The sequence below is a fragment of the Oncorhynchus mykiss genome, chromosome 9 (assembly GCF_057628025.1).
Source record: "Oncorhynchus mykiss isolate SJ-2025 chromosome 9, ASM5762802v1, whole genome shotgun sequence".
Lineage (NCBI taxonomy): Eukaryota > Metazoa > Chordata > Actinopteri > Salmoniformes > Salmonidae > Oncorhynchus > Oncorhynchus mykiss.
In genome coordinates this window covers 18,373,467-18,392,305 of record NC_143030.1, presented here as the reverse complement: position 1 = coordinate 18,392,305, position 18,839 = coordinate 18,373,467, and the positions used below count along the sequence as shown (strand labels likewise).

Below are 18,839 nucleotides of genomic sequence, written 5' to 3'. Positions count from 1 at the left end.
CCAGGGTTGTGGTTTTGATTTCCATGGACTGTAAGTCACTCTGGATGAGAGCGTCTGCTGAATGACTAAGATGTCGAATTAAGCTATGATCCCTTATTGATGTCACTTGTTAAATCCCCTTCAAATCAGTGTAGATGAAGGGGAGAAGACAGGCTAATGGATTTTTAAGCCTTGAGACAATTGAGACATGGATTGTGTGTGTGTGCCATTCAGAGGGTGAATGTGCAAGACATAATATTGAAGTACCTTTGAACGGGGCATGGCAGTAGGTACTGGGAGGTAAGGAGGAAGGGGTGGGGTGCAACTCAATATTAGGAAGGTGTTCCTTGTGTTTTGTATACTCAGTGTATAAGTAAAGTAATTTGCTGCCTCCCAGTGGTGACTTGTAATATTCCCTTAGCAATATACTGTAACTTCAACATGATATTAATACAGATTGTAAGCAGCAAACACTGATAAGCAAAGAACACATCATGTAGTAGCACTATGAACAGATAATGCAATTTTATTGCGATTTTGTATTACTGGACAAAATACAGCAATGTGTTATACAGCCAATGAAATAGTGAATGCCATTATGTTGCCTTTTTCAACACAGTCAACACATGCATCACATACGAAACCAGCAAAGTCTTTACATTCAATGAAAAGAGCATGCAATAGTCCTCAATGTGTCCTTGTTCTTCTTTAAAGAACCCCATCTCCAGTAAAAGCTTCCATAAAGGTAAATATCTCACTTTGATTTTTAGAAATGTGTGATTCATACTCAATATAACTATTCCACCTTTTTTTTTTTTAACAATTCATTATTGTAATAATACATTATAAGTGTTAACATTAAGTTGAACAGTCAGTTGGCAAAGATGATCTGCAGCAGGAGTCGTCGCCATGGCCACTTAGGTGACTTTACATTCAGCTAATCGCCATGAGGCAGTTTTATTGGCCATTGTCACGTAGATGGTCTTTTCTCTCAGAAGCTACTTTTGTCATGGAATATTAAAGCAGTTCAATGGAAACAGTAATAGAAAGTGAAACAGAAAAAAAAGTAATTATTTTGACAAATGTGTCCCTTTTTAATCATAAAGAGACATTCAGTTGGCAAAAATCTTAAAACAAGGAAATATTGTGCCTTTCAACAAAATTCCTCAAACCAGTTTTCTATTTGTAAAGTAAAAAAATGGTTTTCCCACAATCCTGTCAACAGTAAGTGACTAGAGGTGGCAGAGCCAACATCAACAGTAAGTGACTAGAGGTGGCAGAGCCAACATCAACAGTAAGTGACTAGAGGTGGCAGAGCCAACATCAACAGTAAGTGACTAGAGGTGGCAGAGCCAACATCAACAGTAAGTGACTAGAGGTGGCAGAGCCAACATCAACAGTACCTCAGACTCACAATCCAAAATGGCTTCATGGCGTTTGCCTGTATTGGCTCTTATTCACTCCTTCTTTATCTGTAACACTGTAAATAAGTCAAAAGAACCTTAAAGCAAAGATTGTCCTCGGAGCTGCACACATTCCTATGTGTATGACTTTACTTTCTTAACTTTGGTATTGAGGTTCGGTCTTACAAAAAATATTTCCGTCGCTCTTACGTTACAGTAGCAAGGACATACCGGTAGCTAGTGTTTTAGGCCCCCCCCCAACCCTTAACAACAGGGTTCTGAACATAGAAATATAATTTATAGAATTCATTCTAATTCTATGGTTCCAACCAAGGAGCAGCAGATTGACAGAAGTGATGTGAATAATAGACAACCAATCTGCCCTTCCTCTAAGGCTGAGTCTCAAGTGACACCCTATTTACCAGAGCCCATACAGTGCAGTGCACAACTTTTAAACCTCCACTATGGAATAGGGTGCCAATTGAGACTTGCCCCTTAGTCTTTAGTGAGAGCTGTAGTTATGACAACACGTCCAAGACACAACACAGCTTTTTTAATCAATCAATAAATCGAAAAACGCTGAGATCCGAGAAGAACTCTTCCACCTCCTCTTCCTCCCTCCATCGCCCTCCTTCCTTCCATCGCCCTCCCTCCTTCACTCCTCACACACGGACTCCCCCAGGTCCACAGCTCCCCCTCTGGTCAGGCGCCGCATCTTGCTGAAGTCGTGGTCCGTGCGAAGGTAGGAGAGAGAGGGGCCTCCCTCACTGTGGCTGGCCAGGTCCTGAGGCTGTGTCTGGGTGGGAAGGGTCCTCATCTCCCCCCCGGACCTCCAGTAGAGGGTGTAGTCCTGGGGCTCGGAGACGCCGAAGGTGGAGGCACAGAGCCGGGCTAGGGCCTCGCTGCTCTCCCCGGCTCTCCACTGCAGCGTCCGCACAGCGCTGCGCTCGCCGTCCTGGAACAGTACCCGAACACACCTCTGTACAGAGAGAAACACATACAAGCAAAGATACGCACACAGGCACACAGGCACACACACACACACACACACACACACACACACACACACACACACACACACACACACACACAAACAAACAGAAACACACACCCAAATGAGTTACAAAATGTATAATCTTGTTAACTCACATAAACAGCCTTTATAACATAGCCGTCAGAAGACTCACGAATATTAGAGTGCTTCAAAATAATATACTGTCTTCCATTCATTTAAACCAAACTAACTCAATACTGTAAACAGTACATAATACACCAGGACATCACCCGGGATACAAGTCAGAATTCGATGTCTGAGGATGTTGGGAGATGAGGTGGAAACCGGCCACTAGGGGCAACAGTGAGCGCTGTTTCGGTTGTGGACAGGGGTGGCGGATGGGCGTAAGCATCTGCCTCTGATTCCAAAGGTTGCATGTTTGAATCCAGCGATAGAAAGTTCAGAGTTAATGCCTCACCTTAAGAATTCTGAGTTCATGTCTAATTTTAACCCTAACGTTAAACATTTGGAGTTAATGCCGAAACTCAACCTTAAACACTTTGAAATGTGAGGTTTGGAACAACTTTGAAATTTGACATTTGAGAAACACAGGTGAAAGTCTAATTCTGACGTGAGACTGTGAGAGCTAGTAGTATACAGAGCCTCAATTGGCTACTGTTCGTTACACAGCATTACATACTGTAGGCGATACACCACAAATGCACATTCCTCAATATAAATCAATACCAATCCGTTTCAAAATATTCTACAATGAATACAGTCCAACAGTCTTCATGCATTGCCTTAATATTCAAACAAATTCAACACTTTTACTTTTCTACTTTAAACACACACTTTAAACACACATACACAGCTCCATTAAACCACACTGTCCCTTCATCCTAACATCCTAACTAAATGAATCCATACACTTACACAGAAATAGTCTACATCAAAGTACAATAATATACATCTATACTACATGTAAATACAGTGTGCCACAACCAGTTGGGTATATACTATATTACATAATAGGAGAACCACCTACAGTACCACCTGCCTCCATATAACACAACCTGCCCACTCCCAAACACCCTTTATTAACACTCTCATAAACAGGACACAGTCAAATCAGCAAGTTCCCCATGAACCACATCATTAAACAACATTAAAAAGCTGCAACTTACAGAGTCACTGAGCTCCTCACTGTCCGTGTGCATATTGTGTTTGCTCTCCTCTCTTCAGTGGGTTGCTGCTGCTCAGTAAATTTCATGCTATCTGACCGCCCACTTCTTCATAACACTTAGCTAGCTCACTGATCTCCCTCAGCGGTGGTACAGCAAATCTGCTGGCGGGTGTGTGGTGTGTACGTGTGTTTTAGCTAGCTGCTATTTGAAGAGAGTGAGTAGCCCACGTGACTGACTAGCTAACTACAGTGTTTGTACCATTTCATCTAGTGAATGGTCATCATTTGGGGACGAATCAAATACTAGGACAAAGGAGGGGGTTTTAGCAAGCTGCTATTTGAAGGGAGTCAGTATTCCTCACGTCACTAACCAGCTATCCACCATACTATGTTAGCTGGTGAATGGCGGTCATGATTCTGGCGAATAACAAGCACAAGGAGGGTGTGTCTGTCTGGAGTTATAGATGGGCGGGGTTTGCTCTTTTGGGACTATTCCTTTGTCATCTCAATCCTGTGCTGCTGAAGTATTTGAAAGAAAACACATTTAAATCCTGGTCTGGTGTCGAGTGGCGTCTCAGAATAGGGTGAAGCTGCCCCTAGACACTGATCTTGGGTCAGTTTGGCAGTTTCCCCACTAATGCTTATGGTTACCCAGGGGAAAACGTTACCCAGGAGCTAGTGTTTCACCTGGTTCTGTTGTCTCTCACGGTTGCTCTTGGCTTCCAGGCTGCGTCTGCGGCCCCACTCCCTCAGCCCGTCCAGGGCCTCGCGGGTCAGACCTCCTGGGGGGACTTGGTCCCCCTTCGCTTCAGGGCTCTGGATCAGACAGAGGCTGGCATAGACACTGGTCAGGTAGTAGCCACCTGGGAGAGTGGGTGGGGGCACAGCTAAATGTCAATACAACGACTGTGAATGGCATCTAAATATCCATCAAGGCCACAGTTATGTTGTCTTCATTATCCGCAATGTTATTTTAGAGGTAGAGTGTATAAAGGAAAAGGGTGTAGTTCGTAGTGGTGCCCTCTCCTTTGGGGTGGAGAGGGTAAACCAGCTACCACATAACGTACTGAGAACCATATGTTTATTAGAGCTTGGTGAGTGTAGTTGTCCTATGGTTATGTGAAACCTATGGTTTTGCATACAACCTTCCCACAGCGTTCTGGGAACGGTGCAGGTTAGTTGCTTGGCTTTGGAACATTCACAGCACATGTAGCCCTTTACACTCATACCCGAATACGGGTTGAAAACGGCAGATTTGAGCACTGATAAGCTCCTAAATTGGAACGTTGTGGGTGTACAATAACATGCTATACATGGGTTTTGACTGACAGCTCCGCGCGCGACAAGTTGTTCCTATCCCTTCCGCTAATTGGGCTACTTTTACACATTCTTTGTTGTCTGAGGGAGGGAAATGCTGCAAATTGAGAGGACTATGTATTTTGAAAGAGGAGACGTTGAGGATCATAATAAATACCACTGATGTGATCCATGCAAGCCAAACACCTGTGAGTCCAAATGTGCACTTCTAGCTTCCAAATCATAAAACTCATGTCATATGCAGTGTCAATGTTTCTGATGAATACGTTTGATGTAGTTACAAGATGACATGGCGTCCTACCCTGGGTTGTTCTGAACAGAACGAGTCTCTGATTTGTTTATTATGACTCCATTTTGCCGCATGACTCCTTTCTACGCGCACCAACAGTACGATCCGTTTCTCTGAATGGCCTTGTGAAAGCCTTAGGCTGCCATTACACAACATTGTATAACCCCAGCCTAACACTTTCAAATCATATTTTATAGCTTAGGTAGTCATGTTGGCAATAGAACAAGCTTTGAAATGATGCCCAGCTGACCCAGGCCATTTTTGGATTGCGTAAACAACAACAGTAATTGTGTGATGGCAGGGATGTAGGGCTGTGTTCCAAAGAAAACAACGAAAAGTGTGATTGCTCTAGTTCCTCAACAGCACAGCTTGGAGAGCTCAAAATAGCAGCTTGTAGTTGAAGACTCTTCTTTGAGTCATAGAAGTACATTGAAATTGCTTAGGAACCGTGCACACTTGCTGGGCTGGACAATCTGGACCCTCTATTCCTGAAACTATCCGCCGCCATTGTCGCAACCCCTATTACCAGCCTGTTCAACCTCTCTTTCATATCGTCTGAGATCCCCAAGGATTGGAAAGCTGCCGCAGTCATCCCCCTCTTCAAAGGGGGCGACACCCTGGACCCAAACTGTTACAGACCTATATCCATCCTGCCCTGCCTATCTAAGGTCTTCGAAAGCCAAGTCAACAAACAGGTCACTGACCATCTTGAATCCCACCGTACCTTCTCCGCTGTGCAATCTGGTTTCCGAGCCGGTCACGGGTGTACCTCAGCCACGCTCAAGGTACTAAACGATATCATAACCGCCATCGATAAAAGACAGTACTGTGCAGCCGTCTTCATAGACCTTGCCAAGGCTTTCGACTCTGTCAATCACCGTATTCTTATCGGCAGACTCAGTAGCCTCGGTTTTTCGGATGACTGCCTTGCCTGGTTCACCAATTACTTTGCAGACAGAGTTCAGTGTGTCAAATCGGAGGGCATGCTGTCCGGTCCTCTGGCAGTCTCTATGGGGGTGCCACAGGGTTCAATTCTCGGGCCGACTCTTTTCTCTGTATATATCAATGATGTTTCTCATGCTGCGGGCGATTCCCTGATCCACCTCTACGCAGACGACACCATTCTATATACTTCCGGCCCGTCCTTGGACACTGTGCTATCTAACCTCCAAACGAGCTTCAATGCCATACAGCACTCCTTCCGTGGCCTCCAACTGCTCTTAAACGCTAGTAAAACCAAATGCATGCTTTTCAACCGTTCGCTGCCTGCACCCGCACGCCTGACCAGCATCACCACCCTGGATGGTTCCGACCTTGAATATGTGGACATCTATAAGTACCTAGGTGTCTGGCTAGACTCTAAACTCTCCTTCCAGACCCATATCAAACATCTCCAATCGAAAATCAAATCAAGAGTCGGCTTTCTATTCCGCAACAAAGCCTCCTTCACTCACGCCGCCAAACTTACCCTAGTAAAACTGACTATCCTACCGATCCTCGACTTCGGCGACGTCATCTACAAAATTGCTTCCAACACTCTACTCAGCAAACTGGATGCAGTTTATCACAGTGCCATCCGTTTTGTCACTAAAGCACCTTATACCACCCACCACTGCGACTTGTATGCTCTAGTCGGCTGGCCCTCGCTACATATTCGTCGCCAGACCCACTGGCTCCAGGTCATCTACAAGTCCATGCTAGGTAAAGCTCCGCCTTATCTCAGTTCACTGGTTACGATGGCAACACCCATCCGTAGCACGCGCTCCAGCAGGTGTATCTCACTGATCATCCCTAAAGCCAACACCTCATTTGGCCGCCTTTCGTTCCAGTTCTCTGCTGCCTGTGACTGGAACGAATTGCAAAAATCGCTGAAGTTGGAGACTTTTATCTCCCTCACCAACTTCAAACATCTGCTATCTGAGCAGCTAACCGATCGCTGCAGCTGTACATAGTCTATTGGTAAATAGCCCACCCATTTTCACCTACCTCATCCCCATACTGTTTTTATTTATTTATTTTTATTTTTCTGCTCTTTTGCACACCAATATCTCTACCTGTACATAACCATCTGATCATTTATCACTCCAGTGTTAATCTGCATAATTGTAATTATTTGCCTACCTCATGCCTTTTGCACACAATGTATATAGACTCCCCTTTTTTTCTACTGTGTTATTGACCTGTTAATTGTTTACTCCATGTGTAACTCTGTGTTGTCTGTTCACACTGCTATGCCTTATCTTGGCCAGGTCGCAGTTGCAAATGAGAACTTGTTCTCAACTAGCCTACCTGGTTAAATAAAGGTGAAATAAAATAAAAAAAATAAAAAAAAAACACTTTGGGAGAGGTGTGTGGCCACATTGAGACTCCAGTTACTCCTCTCACTCAAACCCATGTCATGTTTTTGTCTCATGTTGCGCTTACCCCACATTTTCCAGGAATAATCTTCTCACTTTACTGAATGTGTCCACAGGATTTTCAGATTTCGTTGTTAACAAATGCAGCAAAAAGTACAGTAAATGTAAAATACACATCAACAGTGTAATGTCTTGTGTCAGGTGAACTGTGTACTCACCTTTGGTCTAATTATTTTCCCATTATCTCCAAACTGTTCCCTTTCAATTGCGACCATTACACTGCATATGCTTTCATATTTCTTCTGTAAGAAACATTTAAATTTAGCCCTATCCACATAGGCCAATTCCCACAAGTGTAAAGGGTTCGGGAGAGGCGAAGGTCGAGTCATGCGTCCTCCGAAACCCGTCAAACCATGCTGCTTCTTAACACCCACCCGCTTAACCTGGAAGCCAGCAGCACCAATGTGTCAGAGGAAACACAGTTCAATTGACAACCGAGGTCATCCTGCAGGCGCCCGGCCCGCCACAAGGAGTCGCTAAAGCGCGATGAGCCAAGTAAAGCCCCCCGGCCAAACCCTCCCTTAACCTGGACAACGCTGGGCCAATTGTGCGCCGCCCTATGGGACTCCCAGTCATGGCTGGTTGTGACACAGCCTGGGAACGAACCCAGGTCTGCAGTGTCGTCTCAAGCACTGCGATGCAGTACCTTAGACCACTGCGCCAATCATTTTAGTTATTTGGCAGACGCTCTAATCCAGGTCAATTTACAGGAGTAATTATGGTTAACAGAACTTTTCCTAAAAGTTAAAACATTGTTACATTTAATTTCCATTTTGGTAATATTCTAGGAATATTCTCCAACTGGTTTGACGTTGGGAATGTTCTCAAATTTTTCCAAGAACGTTAAGAAACAAAGTTCTTCTGTGGAAATTTCAGTGCATCCGCGTAACGTTTCCTACAGGTTTCCTCATGGTTCTATTTAATGTCATGTTCTCAAATTGTTCCGAAAACGTTTAAAAAAAAATCCATAAAAACTAGAAGAAAACTTTAGTAACGTTCAGAGGAACATTCTAAGAATGTTATTTCAAAACATACATTCCTTTCTCAGCATCAACACAACTCTCCCTATCCTCTATCTTATTAAGTGTGTTCAGGTGTGTTGGCTGCGCCCACTAATTGGCCGCACCTGATCCTAAAGATGTTCTCCAGTGATTTAAAAAAAACTTTTATGGTTGAAAGGCAATATCCCAAGTGTAAATACAGTAAAGTACACACTCTAAAAAATATGTTTTGAGTAAAATAGTAGTTTTTTTAGACACAACTACAAACTCCAAGGAGTAAGGCAGTGAAGGAGTTGGTCTGATGTCATCGGCCCCTTGCTTGAGAAACAATAGAGGAGCAAAAGTCCCCCCCCTCCCCCTTGTGCCATGTCATGCCTTTTGTTAAGTAAATTAGCTTTGTATGCGTAAAAAAACATGGCATGCTAGCTCCATCCTGGTAGCGTAGTGGACTAATTCCATGGATCAAGAACAGAATATTATAGATTTAAGTCTCACGGACGCCGTGTCACAATAAAAATAAACGTGTTTTCATGATTAATGCCTAAGGAAATGCATTTCCATGTGTCCTATCTGTGCTTGGAGTTCAAAACAGTTAACCCCAAATAAGCTAGCAGTGTTATTAAAAGTCTTATTGAAATATTCAGTTAAAGTGTTGAGGAAGTTATTCAAAAACCTCCAAATAATCTATCATTTATGTTCAGTGTTAATGAAACCTCCCAGGAAACAAAAAGGGCACCAAATTTCGCCATAATACTGTTTCGACTGGGAAGCATGCGGTAAGCTTTAAGGTGGAAGGGATGTAGGCTATAAGGGGTGTAGGCTATAAGGGGTGTAGTTAGGGTGTAGTTTGGGTATAGTGCGTACCCTCCCCAGTGAGCCAGGAGGGCTCTAGTAGTTCCATCATGTACTCCACCTCCAGTAGGATCTGAGGCGTGTTACACATCACTATCACATAGGACAGCGCCGGCAGGAAGTCCTCAGAGCTCACTTCCTGTCCTGGGAGCAGGAAGAGGATGGTACAAGACAGCTTTAACAGATTGATTGATTAATAACAGTTGATTGATTGATTAAGACAGTTGATAACAGCTTCTAGATTATAACAGGTAAATAAATGGTGTTCTTAAAATGTTTCTATTTATAATAGATAATCACTGGCTGTGGTTACTTTATTTGACGTTTAAGATTAGGCAAATTGAAGGCTGACTCACCACCGTCGTGGAGGGCCCCCATGGCCTTCTGGACCGACTTGCAGACCTGCAGCAGAAGCAGCACCTTGTCTATGGGTGAGTGGGTGCGCTGCATGAGGCCCAGCTTCTGCCTCACCCTCTCCACTCCGCGTGTGTCGGGCACGCCCACCAGCACTCCGAGGCGTTCCATCGCCCCCTCTTGGCAGGCCAGGAGACTAGAGGCCAGGTGCTGGGTGGAGCCGTCCTGTCTGTGGAGGGAGAGGAGGGCCTGGTCTAGCAGCACCCTCAGAGGTTTCAGCACACAGCCAAACATGGCCTTCTCCAGGGCTAGGTCTGCATGGGGGAACACATACATAGGTACACACACACGCACACACACACGCATGAGCACACACACACACAAACAAACATGCATAAAACACACACACACACACACACACACACACACACACACACACACACACACACACACACACACACACACACACACACACACACACACACACACACACACACACACACACACACACACACACACAGTAGTAGTTGAAGATTATAAGGAAACATATTGTATGAAAGATTTACTTTATTTCAGATTACACACATTTATCTAAAATAACAACGTACCAGTTCTATACACTCATATCACACACAACACATACCCATAACACAACACAGACCTATACACACTCATACACACACTCATACATACAGGAAACACCCATAACACACACCCATACACACAACACAACACCCACTTGTTCATTCAGGAAATGATTAATCATTACTGAGGGACAGGGGGAAGTGGAGGGTCACAGGATTCCCTGACTAGGCTGACATTGTCCAACACACATTAAGCTAATGTCAGCTCTACATCAATACCCAGTCCTCGCCCTGCCTCGCTTTCTTCCTCTATTTCTCTCTCTCCCCTTCCATCCCTCTCTCGATATCTCTCTCCCCTTCCATCCCTCTCTCCCTTCCTCTCTCTCCTGCCATCTCTCTCTCCCCCTCCCTCTATCTCTTACCTCCCCCCTTCCTCCCGCTCTCTCTCTCTCTCCCTCCAGCCTGAGAATCGTGCTGCTCTTCAAGTGCGCGTGGGACAGTGATATCTTTGAATGATAAACGATGAGGGAAAAAAAAAATGAAAATGCCTCCACCGACGCAAATGTGAGTGTGGAGTCCAAATGCCTCAGCACACACACACCAACCATCCCCCGTAGTCCCCCCCCCCCCGAAATAAGAAATTTCAATGAATGAATGTCTTATATCTCCCATCCAGCAACGTACAGAGATATTTGGCAGGCTAAATGTGATAGATGTAGTTCTCTGGCTTGGCTAGCAAAGCTTTATAAATCCTAGAGACAATATGAACTCATGGATGAAAAGCTACCCCCTACGCAGTGATAATACCTTTTCACTAAAAGCCTCTGGACAGTCTGTCTGAGTCTCATCTAAAGCTAGCCTGTTGTTTCCATAGATCTATGTCTCTCTCTATGGGTTTACTGTGTGTTATTATACATCCTGTCAAACCAATAGACAGTGGTGGTAATGCTTTCGCCAATTGACATGCTGATAATATCGAATAATATCTGTGTTATAGTCTTTAGTGAATATTATATGGGCTTGCTTTGCAGTATTTAAAAGTATTTGTAATGTCCTGTGTATCGTATCAATCTGTTTTGTGTGTTTGATGCTGAACACCTGAAGTTACTGAAGATCCTGCCCCTTCCAAATATCCTGCCTCTCCTCAGTATCTCTCCCATTCTTATGATATATTCCTCTCTCTCTTTCTTCCTCTATCCTCTTTTTTTCCTCCTTGCATCCTTAGAGGTGAGAATGGTGGTACCTTTCTCGTTGTCGGGCACCAGGGTCTCTAGGGGGGGCGACAGTTCTCCGCTGTCCAGCAGGAAGCTCTTGGCCTGGGACAAGAAGCACCGCAGCCCCTGGAGCACCGCCAAGGAGGACTTCGGCGAGGAAGACGACGATGAAGAGGCAGCCTGGGTCAAGACCCCTCTCAGCTCCTCTTTCTGCTTCTGGAGGAACTCCTGGACCAAGGAACCAAACGCAGACCTCCAGAGACAGAGAGTTTGGACATTGAGGTTTTCCCACCAAAAACATGATGAATTTACATGACACTACACAATTCCACGGAAGCCATGTTAGCTCCCTATGGGCAATATCAACCAATAGCATTTCATTTAGGAATTTTAAACACTGCCACGTCAATTAATGTGTAGGATTAGAACAAGACCCCCCCCCCCCCAATCGCCATGAACAGACAAATTGAATGTTCAAATGCACAAACATGGCATCAAGTTTTCCCAAAGTCTCTCTCTATATTTTTAAGTGGTTTTGCTGACCTCCGTTCCCGGGACAGCTCCTCCACCAGCCTGGCGAGCCTCTTCTCTGGAGCAAAGAAACACACAAACGCAGCGCTCATCCTCTGCAGGCCTCCGTGACCCCCCCGCGAGCGCACCAGGGGCGGGCGGTGCTGAGGGTTGGGGTTTGGTTGTTTGAAGAACTGGTCCTCTGCTTCTGCTCCTGGGTCCTCTTCCTCCAGACTGCTGAAAGAGCTGCTGCTGTCCAGTTGGGCCAGAGAGGGGGCTGGGTGGCCCTCCAAGGCCAAGCACGCCTCTTCGATGCTGGGCTCCTCTGGAGCAGATGGGTCCTCCTCTACCTCCCCCACTGGAGGATCTGTTGGAGCCTGGGGAGAGACGGAGTCAAGGTCATATCTTTATACGATGCATCAGCTGGTCAGTGTGTTGACTGGATGTGTGCTTTCAGGAGAGAAAGAAAGGGAGTTAGGAAAAGAGAGAAAATAAGACAGAGGATAGAGACATACACCACCGTTCAAAAGTTTGGGGTCACTTAGAAATGTCCTTGCTATTGAAAGAAAATGGTCGATTAAAATAACATCAAATTGATCGGAAAAGCAGTGTAGACATTGTTAATGTTGTAAATTACTATTGTTGTCATGTACTGTCATGTTGTCTTGTCTCTGTCCTTTCCCTTCACCCTGTCTCCCTCTGCTGGTCGTGTTAGGTTACCTTTTCTCCCCCGCTTTCCCCCAGCTGTCCCTTGTCTCCTCTAACTACCCATTCACCCCGTTCCCCACCTGTTCCCTTTTTTCCCTCTGATTAGGTCCCAATATCTCTCTCTGTTTCTGCTCCTGTCCTTGTCGGATTCTTGTTTGTTTGTGTCATTCATGCCTGAACCAGACTGTCGTCATGTTTGCTGTAACCTTGTCCTGTCCTGTCGGAATCTGCCGGTCTATCTGAGCCTACCTATGTTTGGTTATTAAAGAAGCTCTGTTTAAGTTAGTTCGCTTTTGGGTCCTCATTCACTCACCATAACAGAAGAATCCGACCAAGAATGGACCCAGCGACTTCGGATCCTCTCCACTCAGCCGTCGAGATCCAGGGAGCGATGCTAGGCAGACACAAGCAGGAATTGTCTGCTGCTCGACATGCCGTTGAGACCCTGGCCACCCAAGTCTCCAACCTCACAGAACAGGTTCACCATCTCCGCCTCGATCCACCGGCCACTTCCAGGGCTTTCGAATCTCCGGAGCCCAGAATCAATAACCCGCCGTGTTACTCTGGGGAGCCCACTGAATGCCGCTCGTTCCTCACCCAGTGTGATATTGTGTTTTCTCTCCAGCCCAACACTTACTCCAGGAGCACTGCTCGTGTCGCCTACGTCATATCTCTCCTTATTGGACGGGCTCGTGAGTGGGGCACGGCAATCTGGGAGGCAAGGGCTGAGTGTACTAACCAGTATCAAGACTTTAAGGAGGAGATGATACGGGTTTTTGATCGATCTGTTTTTGGGGAGGAGGCTTCCAGGGCCCTGTCTTCCCTATGTCAAGGCAATCGATCCATAACAGACTACTCTATTGAGTTTCGCACTCTTGCTGTCTCCAGTGGCTGGAACGAGCCGGCCTTGCTCGCTCGTCTTCTGGAGGGTTTCCGCGCAGAGGTAAAGGATGAGATTCTCTCCCGGGAGGTTCCTTCCAGCGTGGATTCCTTGATTGAACTCGCTATTCGCATTGAGCGACGGGTTGATCTTCGTCACCGAGCTCGTGGAAAGGAGCTCGCGCTCTCCGTCGCCTCCCTCTCCGCATCACTACCATCTTCCTCTGCCGGCTCGGGTGCTGAGCCCATGCAGCTGGGAGGTATCCGCATCTCGACTGAGGAGAGGGAACGGAGAATCACCAACCGCCTCTGTCTCTATTGCGGTTCCGCTGGTCATTTTGTCACTTCATGTCCAGTAAAAGGCCAGAGCTCGTCAGTAAGCGGAGGGCTACTGGTGAGCGCTACTACTCCTGTCTCTCCTTCAAGATCCTGCACTACCTTGTCGGTCCATCTACGCTGGACCGGTTCGTCAGCTTCCTGCAGTGCCTTAATAGACTCTGGGGCAGAGGGCTGTTTTATGGACGAGACCTGGGCTCGGGAACATGACATTCCTCTCAGACAGTTAAAGGAGCCCACGGCCTTGTTCGCCCTGGATGGTAGTCCTCTCCCCAGGATTCAGCGTGAGACGCTACCTTTAACCCTCACTGTTTCTGGTAATCATAGTGAAACCATTTCTTTTTTAATTTTTCGTTCACCTTTTACACCTGTTGTTTTGGGCCATCCCTGGCTAGTTTGTCATAATCCTTCCATTAATTGGTCTAGTAATTCTATCCTCTCCTGGAACGTCTCTTGTCATGTGAAATGTTTAATGTCTGCTATCCCTCCTGTTTCCTCTGTCTCTTCTTCACAGGAGGAGCCTGGTGATTTGACAGGGGTGCCGGAGGAATATCACGATCTGCGCACGGTGTTCAGTCGGTCCAGGGCCACCTCTCTTCCTCCACACCGGTCGTATGATTGTAGTATTGATCTCCTTCCGGGAACCACCCCCCCCCGGGGTAGACTATACTCTCTGTCGGCTCCCGAACGTAAGGCTCTCGAAGATTATTTGTCTGTAGCTCTTGACGCCGGTACCATAGTCCCCTCCTCCTCTCCCGCCGGAGCGGGGTTTTTTTTTGTCAAGAAGAAGGACGGGTCTCTGCGCCCCTGCATAGATTATCGAGGGCTGAATGACATAACAGTGAAGAATCGTTATCCGCTTCCTCTTATGTCTTCAGCCTTCGAGATCCTGCAGGGAGCCAGGTTTTTCACTAAGTTGGACCTTCGTAACGCTTACCATCTCGTGCGCATCAGGGAGGGGGACGAGTGGAAGACGGCGTTTAACACTCCGTTAGGGCACTTTGAATACCGGGTTCTTCCTTTCGGCCTCGCTAACACTCCAGCTGTCTTTCAGGCATTAGTCAATGATGTCCTGAGAGACATGCTGAACATCTTTGTTTTCGTTTACCTTGACGATATCCTGATTTTTTCACCGTCACTCCAGATTCATGTTCAGCACGTTCGACGTGTCCTCCAGCGCCTTTTAGAGAATTGTCTTTTTGTGAAGGCTGAGAAGTGCACTTTTCATGCCTCCTCCGTCACATTTCTCGGTTCTGTTATTTCCGCTGAAGGCATTAAGATGGATCCCGCTAAGGTCCAAGCTGTCATTGATTGGCCCGTCCCTAAGTCACGCGTCGAGCTGCAGCGCTTTCTCGGCTTCGCGAACTTCTATCGTCGTTTCATCCGTAATTTCGGTCAGGTGGCAGCTCCTCTCACAGCCCTTACTTCTGTCAAGACGTGCTTTAAGTGGTCCGTTTCCGCCCAGGGAGCTTTTGATCTCCTCAAGAATCGTTTTACATCCGCTCCTATCCTTGTTACACCTGACGTCTCTAGACAGTTCGTTGTCGAGGTTGACGCGTCAGAGGTGGGAGTGGGAGCCATCCTTTCTCAGCGCTCCCTCTCTGACGACAAGGTCCACCCATGCGCGTATTTTTCTCATCGCCTGTCGCCGTCGGAACGTAACTATGATGTGGGTAACCGCGAACTGCTCGCCATCCGGTTAGCCCTAGGCGAATGGCGACAGTGGTTGGAGGGGGCGACCGTTCCTGTTGTCGTTTGGACTGACCATAGGAACCTTGAGTACATCCGTTCTGCCAAACGACTTAATGCGCGTCAGGCGCGTTGGGCGCTGTTTTTCGCTCGTTTCGAGTTCGTGATTTCTTATCGTCCGGGCTCTAAGAACACCAAGCCTGATGCTTTGTCTCGTCTCTTCAGTTCTTCAGTAGCCTCCACTGACCCCGAGGGGATTCTCCCTGAGGGGCGTGTTGTCGGGTTGACTGTCTGGGGAATTGAGAGGCAGGTAAAGCAAGCGCTCACTCACACTCCGTCGCCGCGCGCTTGTCCTAGGAACCTTCTTTTCGTTCCCGTTCCTACTCGTCTGGCCGTTCTTCAGTGGGCTCACTCTGCCAAGTTAGCCGGCCACCCTGGCGTTCGGGGTACGCTTGCTTCCATTCGCCAGCGTTTCTGGTGGCCCACCCGGGAGCATGACACGCGTCGTTTCGTGGCTGCTTGTTCGGTCTGCGCGCAGACTAAGTCCGGTAACTCTCCTCCTGCCGGCCGTCTCAGGCCGCTTCCTATTCCCTCTCGACCGTGGTCTCACATCGCCTTAGATTTTGTCACCGGACTGCCTTCGTCAGCGGGGAAGACTGTTATTCTTACGGTTGTCGATAGGTTCTCTAAGGCGGCTCATTTCATTCCCCTTGCTAAGCTTCCTTCTGCTAAAGAGACGGCACAAATCATCATCGAGAATGTTTTCAGAATTCATGGCCTTCCGTCAGACGTCGTTTCGGACAGAGGTCCGCAATTCACGTCTCAATTTTGGAGGGAGTTTTGCCGTTTGATTGGGGCTTCCGTCAGTCTCTCTTCCGGCTTTCACCCCCAGTCTAACGGTCAAGCAGAACGGGCCAATCAGACTATTGGTCGCATCTTACGCAGTCTTTCTTTTCGCAACCCTGCGTCTTGGTCAGAACAGCTCCCCTGGGCAGAATACGCCCACAACTCGCTTCCTTCGTCTGCGACCGGGCTATCTCCTTTTCAGAGTAGCCTCGGGTACCAGCCTCCGTTGTTCTCATCTCAGTTCGCCGAGTCCAGCGTCCCCTCCGCTCAGGCTTTTGTCCAACGTTGCGAGCGCACCTGGAAGAGGGTCAGGTCTGCACTTTGCCGTTATAGGGCGCAGACTGTGAGAGCTGCTAATAAGCGTAGAACTAAGAGCCCTAGATATTGTCGCGGTCAGAGAGTTTGGCTCTCCACTCAGAACCTTCCCCTTAAGACGGCTTCTCGCAAGTTGACCCCGCGGTTCATTGGTCCATTCCGTATCTCTCAGGTCATTAATCCTGTCGCAGTGCGACTTCTTCTTCCGCGATATCTTCGTCGCGTCCACCCGGTCTTCCATGTCTCCTGTGTTAAGCCCGTTCTTCGCGCCCCCGCTCGTCTTCCCCCCCCCCCCCCCATCCTTGTCGAGGGCGCACCTATCTACAGGGTCCGTAAAATCTTGGACATGCGTCCTCGGGGCCGTGGTCATCAGTACCTAGTTGACTGGGAGGGGTACGGTCCTGAGGAGAGGAGTTGGGTTCCCTCTCGGGACGTGCTGGACCGTGCGCTGATTGATGATTTCCTCCGTTGCCGCCAGGTTTCCTCCTCGAGTGCGCCAGGAGGCGCTCGGTGAGTGGGGGGGTACTGTCATGTACTGTCATGTTGTCTTGTCTCTGTCCTTTCCCTTCACCCTGTCTCCCTCTGCTGGTCGTGTTAGGTTACCTTTTCTCCCCCGCTTTCCCCCAGCTGTCCCTTGTCTCCTCTAACTACCCATTCACCCCGTTCCCCACCTGTTCCCTTTTTTCCCTCTGATTAGGTCCCAATATCTCTCTCTGTTTCTGCTCCTGTCCTTGTCGGATTCTTGTTTGTTTGTGTCATTCATGCCTGAACCAGACTGTCGTCATGTTTGCTGTAACCTTGTCCTGTCCTGTCGGAATCTGCCGGTCTATCTGAGCCTACCTATGTTTGGTTATTAAAGAAGCTCTGTTTAAGTTAGTTCGCTTTTGGGTCCTCATTCACTCACCATAACAATTGTAGGCTTTGCACTGTTCTGTGAAGGGAGTAGTACACAACGTTGAACGAGATCTTCAGTTTCTTGGCAATTTCTCGCATGGAATAGCCTTCATTTCTCAGAACAAGAATAAACTGACGAGTTTCAGAAGAAAGGACTTTGTTTCTGGTGATTTTGAGCCTGTAATCGAACCCATAAATGCTGATGCTCCAGATACTCAACTAGTCTTATCAAGGCCCGTTTTATTGCTTCTTTAACCAGAACAAAAGTTTTCAGCTGTGTTAACATAATTGCAAAAGGGTTTTCTAATAATCAATTAGCCTTTTAAAATGATAAAGTTGGATTAGCTAACACAACGTGCCATTGGAACACAGGAGTGATGGTTGCTGATAATGGACCTATGTAGATATTACATTAAAAAAATCAGCCACAATAGCCATTTACAACATCAACAATGTCTACACTGTATTTCTGATCAATTGTATGTTATTTGAATGGAAATGTGCTTTTCTTTCAAAAACAAGGACATTTCTAAGTGACCGCAAACTTTTGAACGGTGGTGTATGTCATAAAGGGACCCTTACCGCTGGCGGTACAGGCACGAGGTCCTCATCCTCGGCCGACATGGGGGACAGTGCAGGGGTTTTCCTCAGGACGCCAGCCCCAGGATGGACCTTTCTGTGCGGTTTGGGACTGGGCTGGAGGGGTGTGGGCTGGAGCCTCTCCTGGTCCTTGGGGTTCTCCGGTGGGGGCAAGGGGAATGACCCAGCCCCCCCTCCACCACCTCCACAACCAGACAGAGTCATGGAGCTCTCTGTAGAGACACGGACCCTCATGCTGCGTTTGAAGCGGTGGCGTTTGTGGGACGCCCCCGGGTTCGACTGTTGCGGCTGCTGTTGCTGCTGGAGGGAGAAAGGAGGTAGGAGGTAGGTAGTTGTCCCTATACCGACTGATTCAGGGTCAGATAGATATGTTTTCACTCTTCCTAATGGTTATGGTTAGGAATTTTGGTAGGGAAAACTGATCCCAGATGTGGTTAAAAGGTAGACTCTGCAAGGTGACATCTTTAAAAAC

At 47.2% G+C, this 18,839-nt stretch overlaps 1 protein-coding gene across 1 annotated transcript in view; it reads right to left on the bottom strand.

Annotated features, from left to right (window-relative positions):
- Positions 1-476: 476 nt before the first annotated feature.
- The window catches only part of LOC110531591 (ras and Rab interactor 2), a 31,831-nt gene continuing 13,468 nt past the window's right edge, over positions 477-18,839 (bottom strand). The window contains exons 7-13 of the mRNA XM_090183580.1: positions 18,350-18,667; positions 12,134-12,477; positions 11,620-11,843; positions 9,795-10,106; positions 9,451-9,582; positions 4,250-4,425; positions 477-2,361 (exon numbers count right to left, since the gene is read on the bottom strand). Of these exons, the coding sequence (XP_090039706.1) occupies positions 2,038-2,361; positions 4,250-4,425; positions 9,451-9,582; positions 9,795-10,106; positions 11,620-11,843; positions 12,134-12,477; positions 18,350-18,667 (1,830 nt within the window). The 3' untranslated portion in view covers positions 477-2,037. The remainder of the gene's footprint in view (positions 2,362-4,249; positions 4,426-9,450; positions 9,583-9,794; positions 10,107-11,619; positions 11,844-12,133; positions 12,478-18,349; positions 18,668-18,839) is intronic.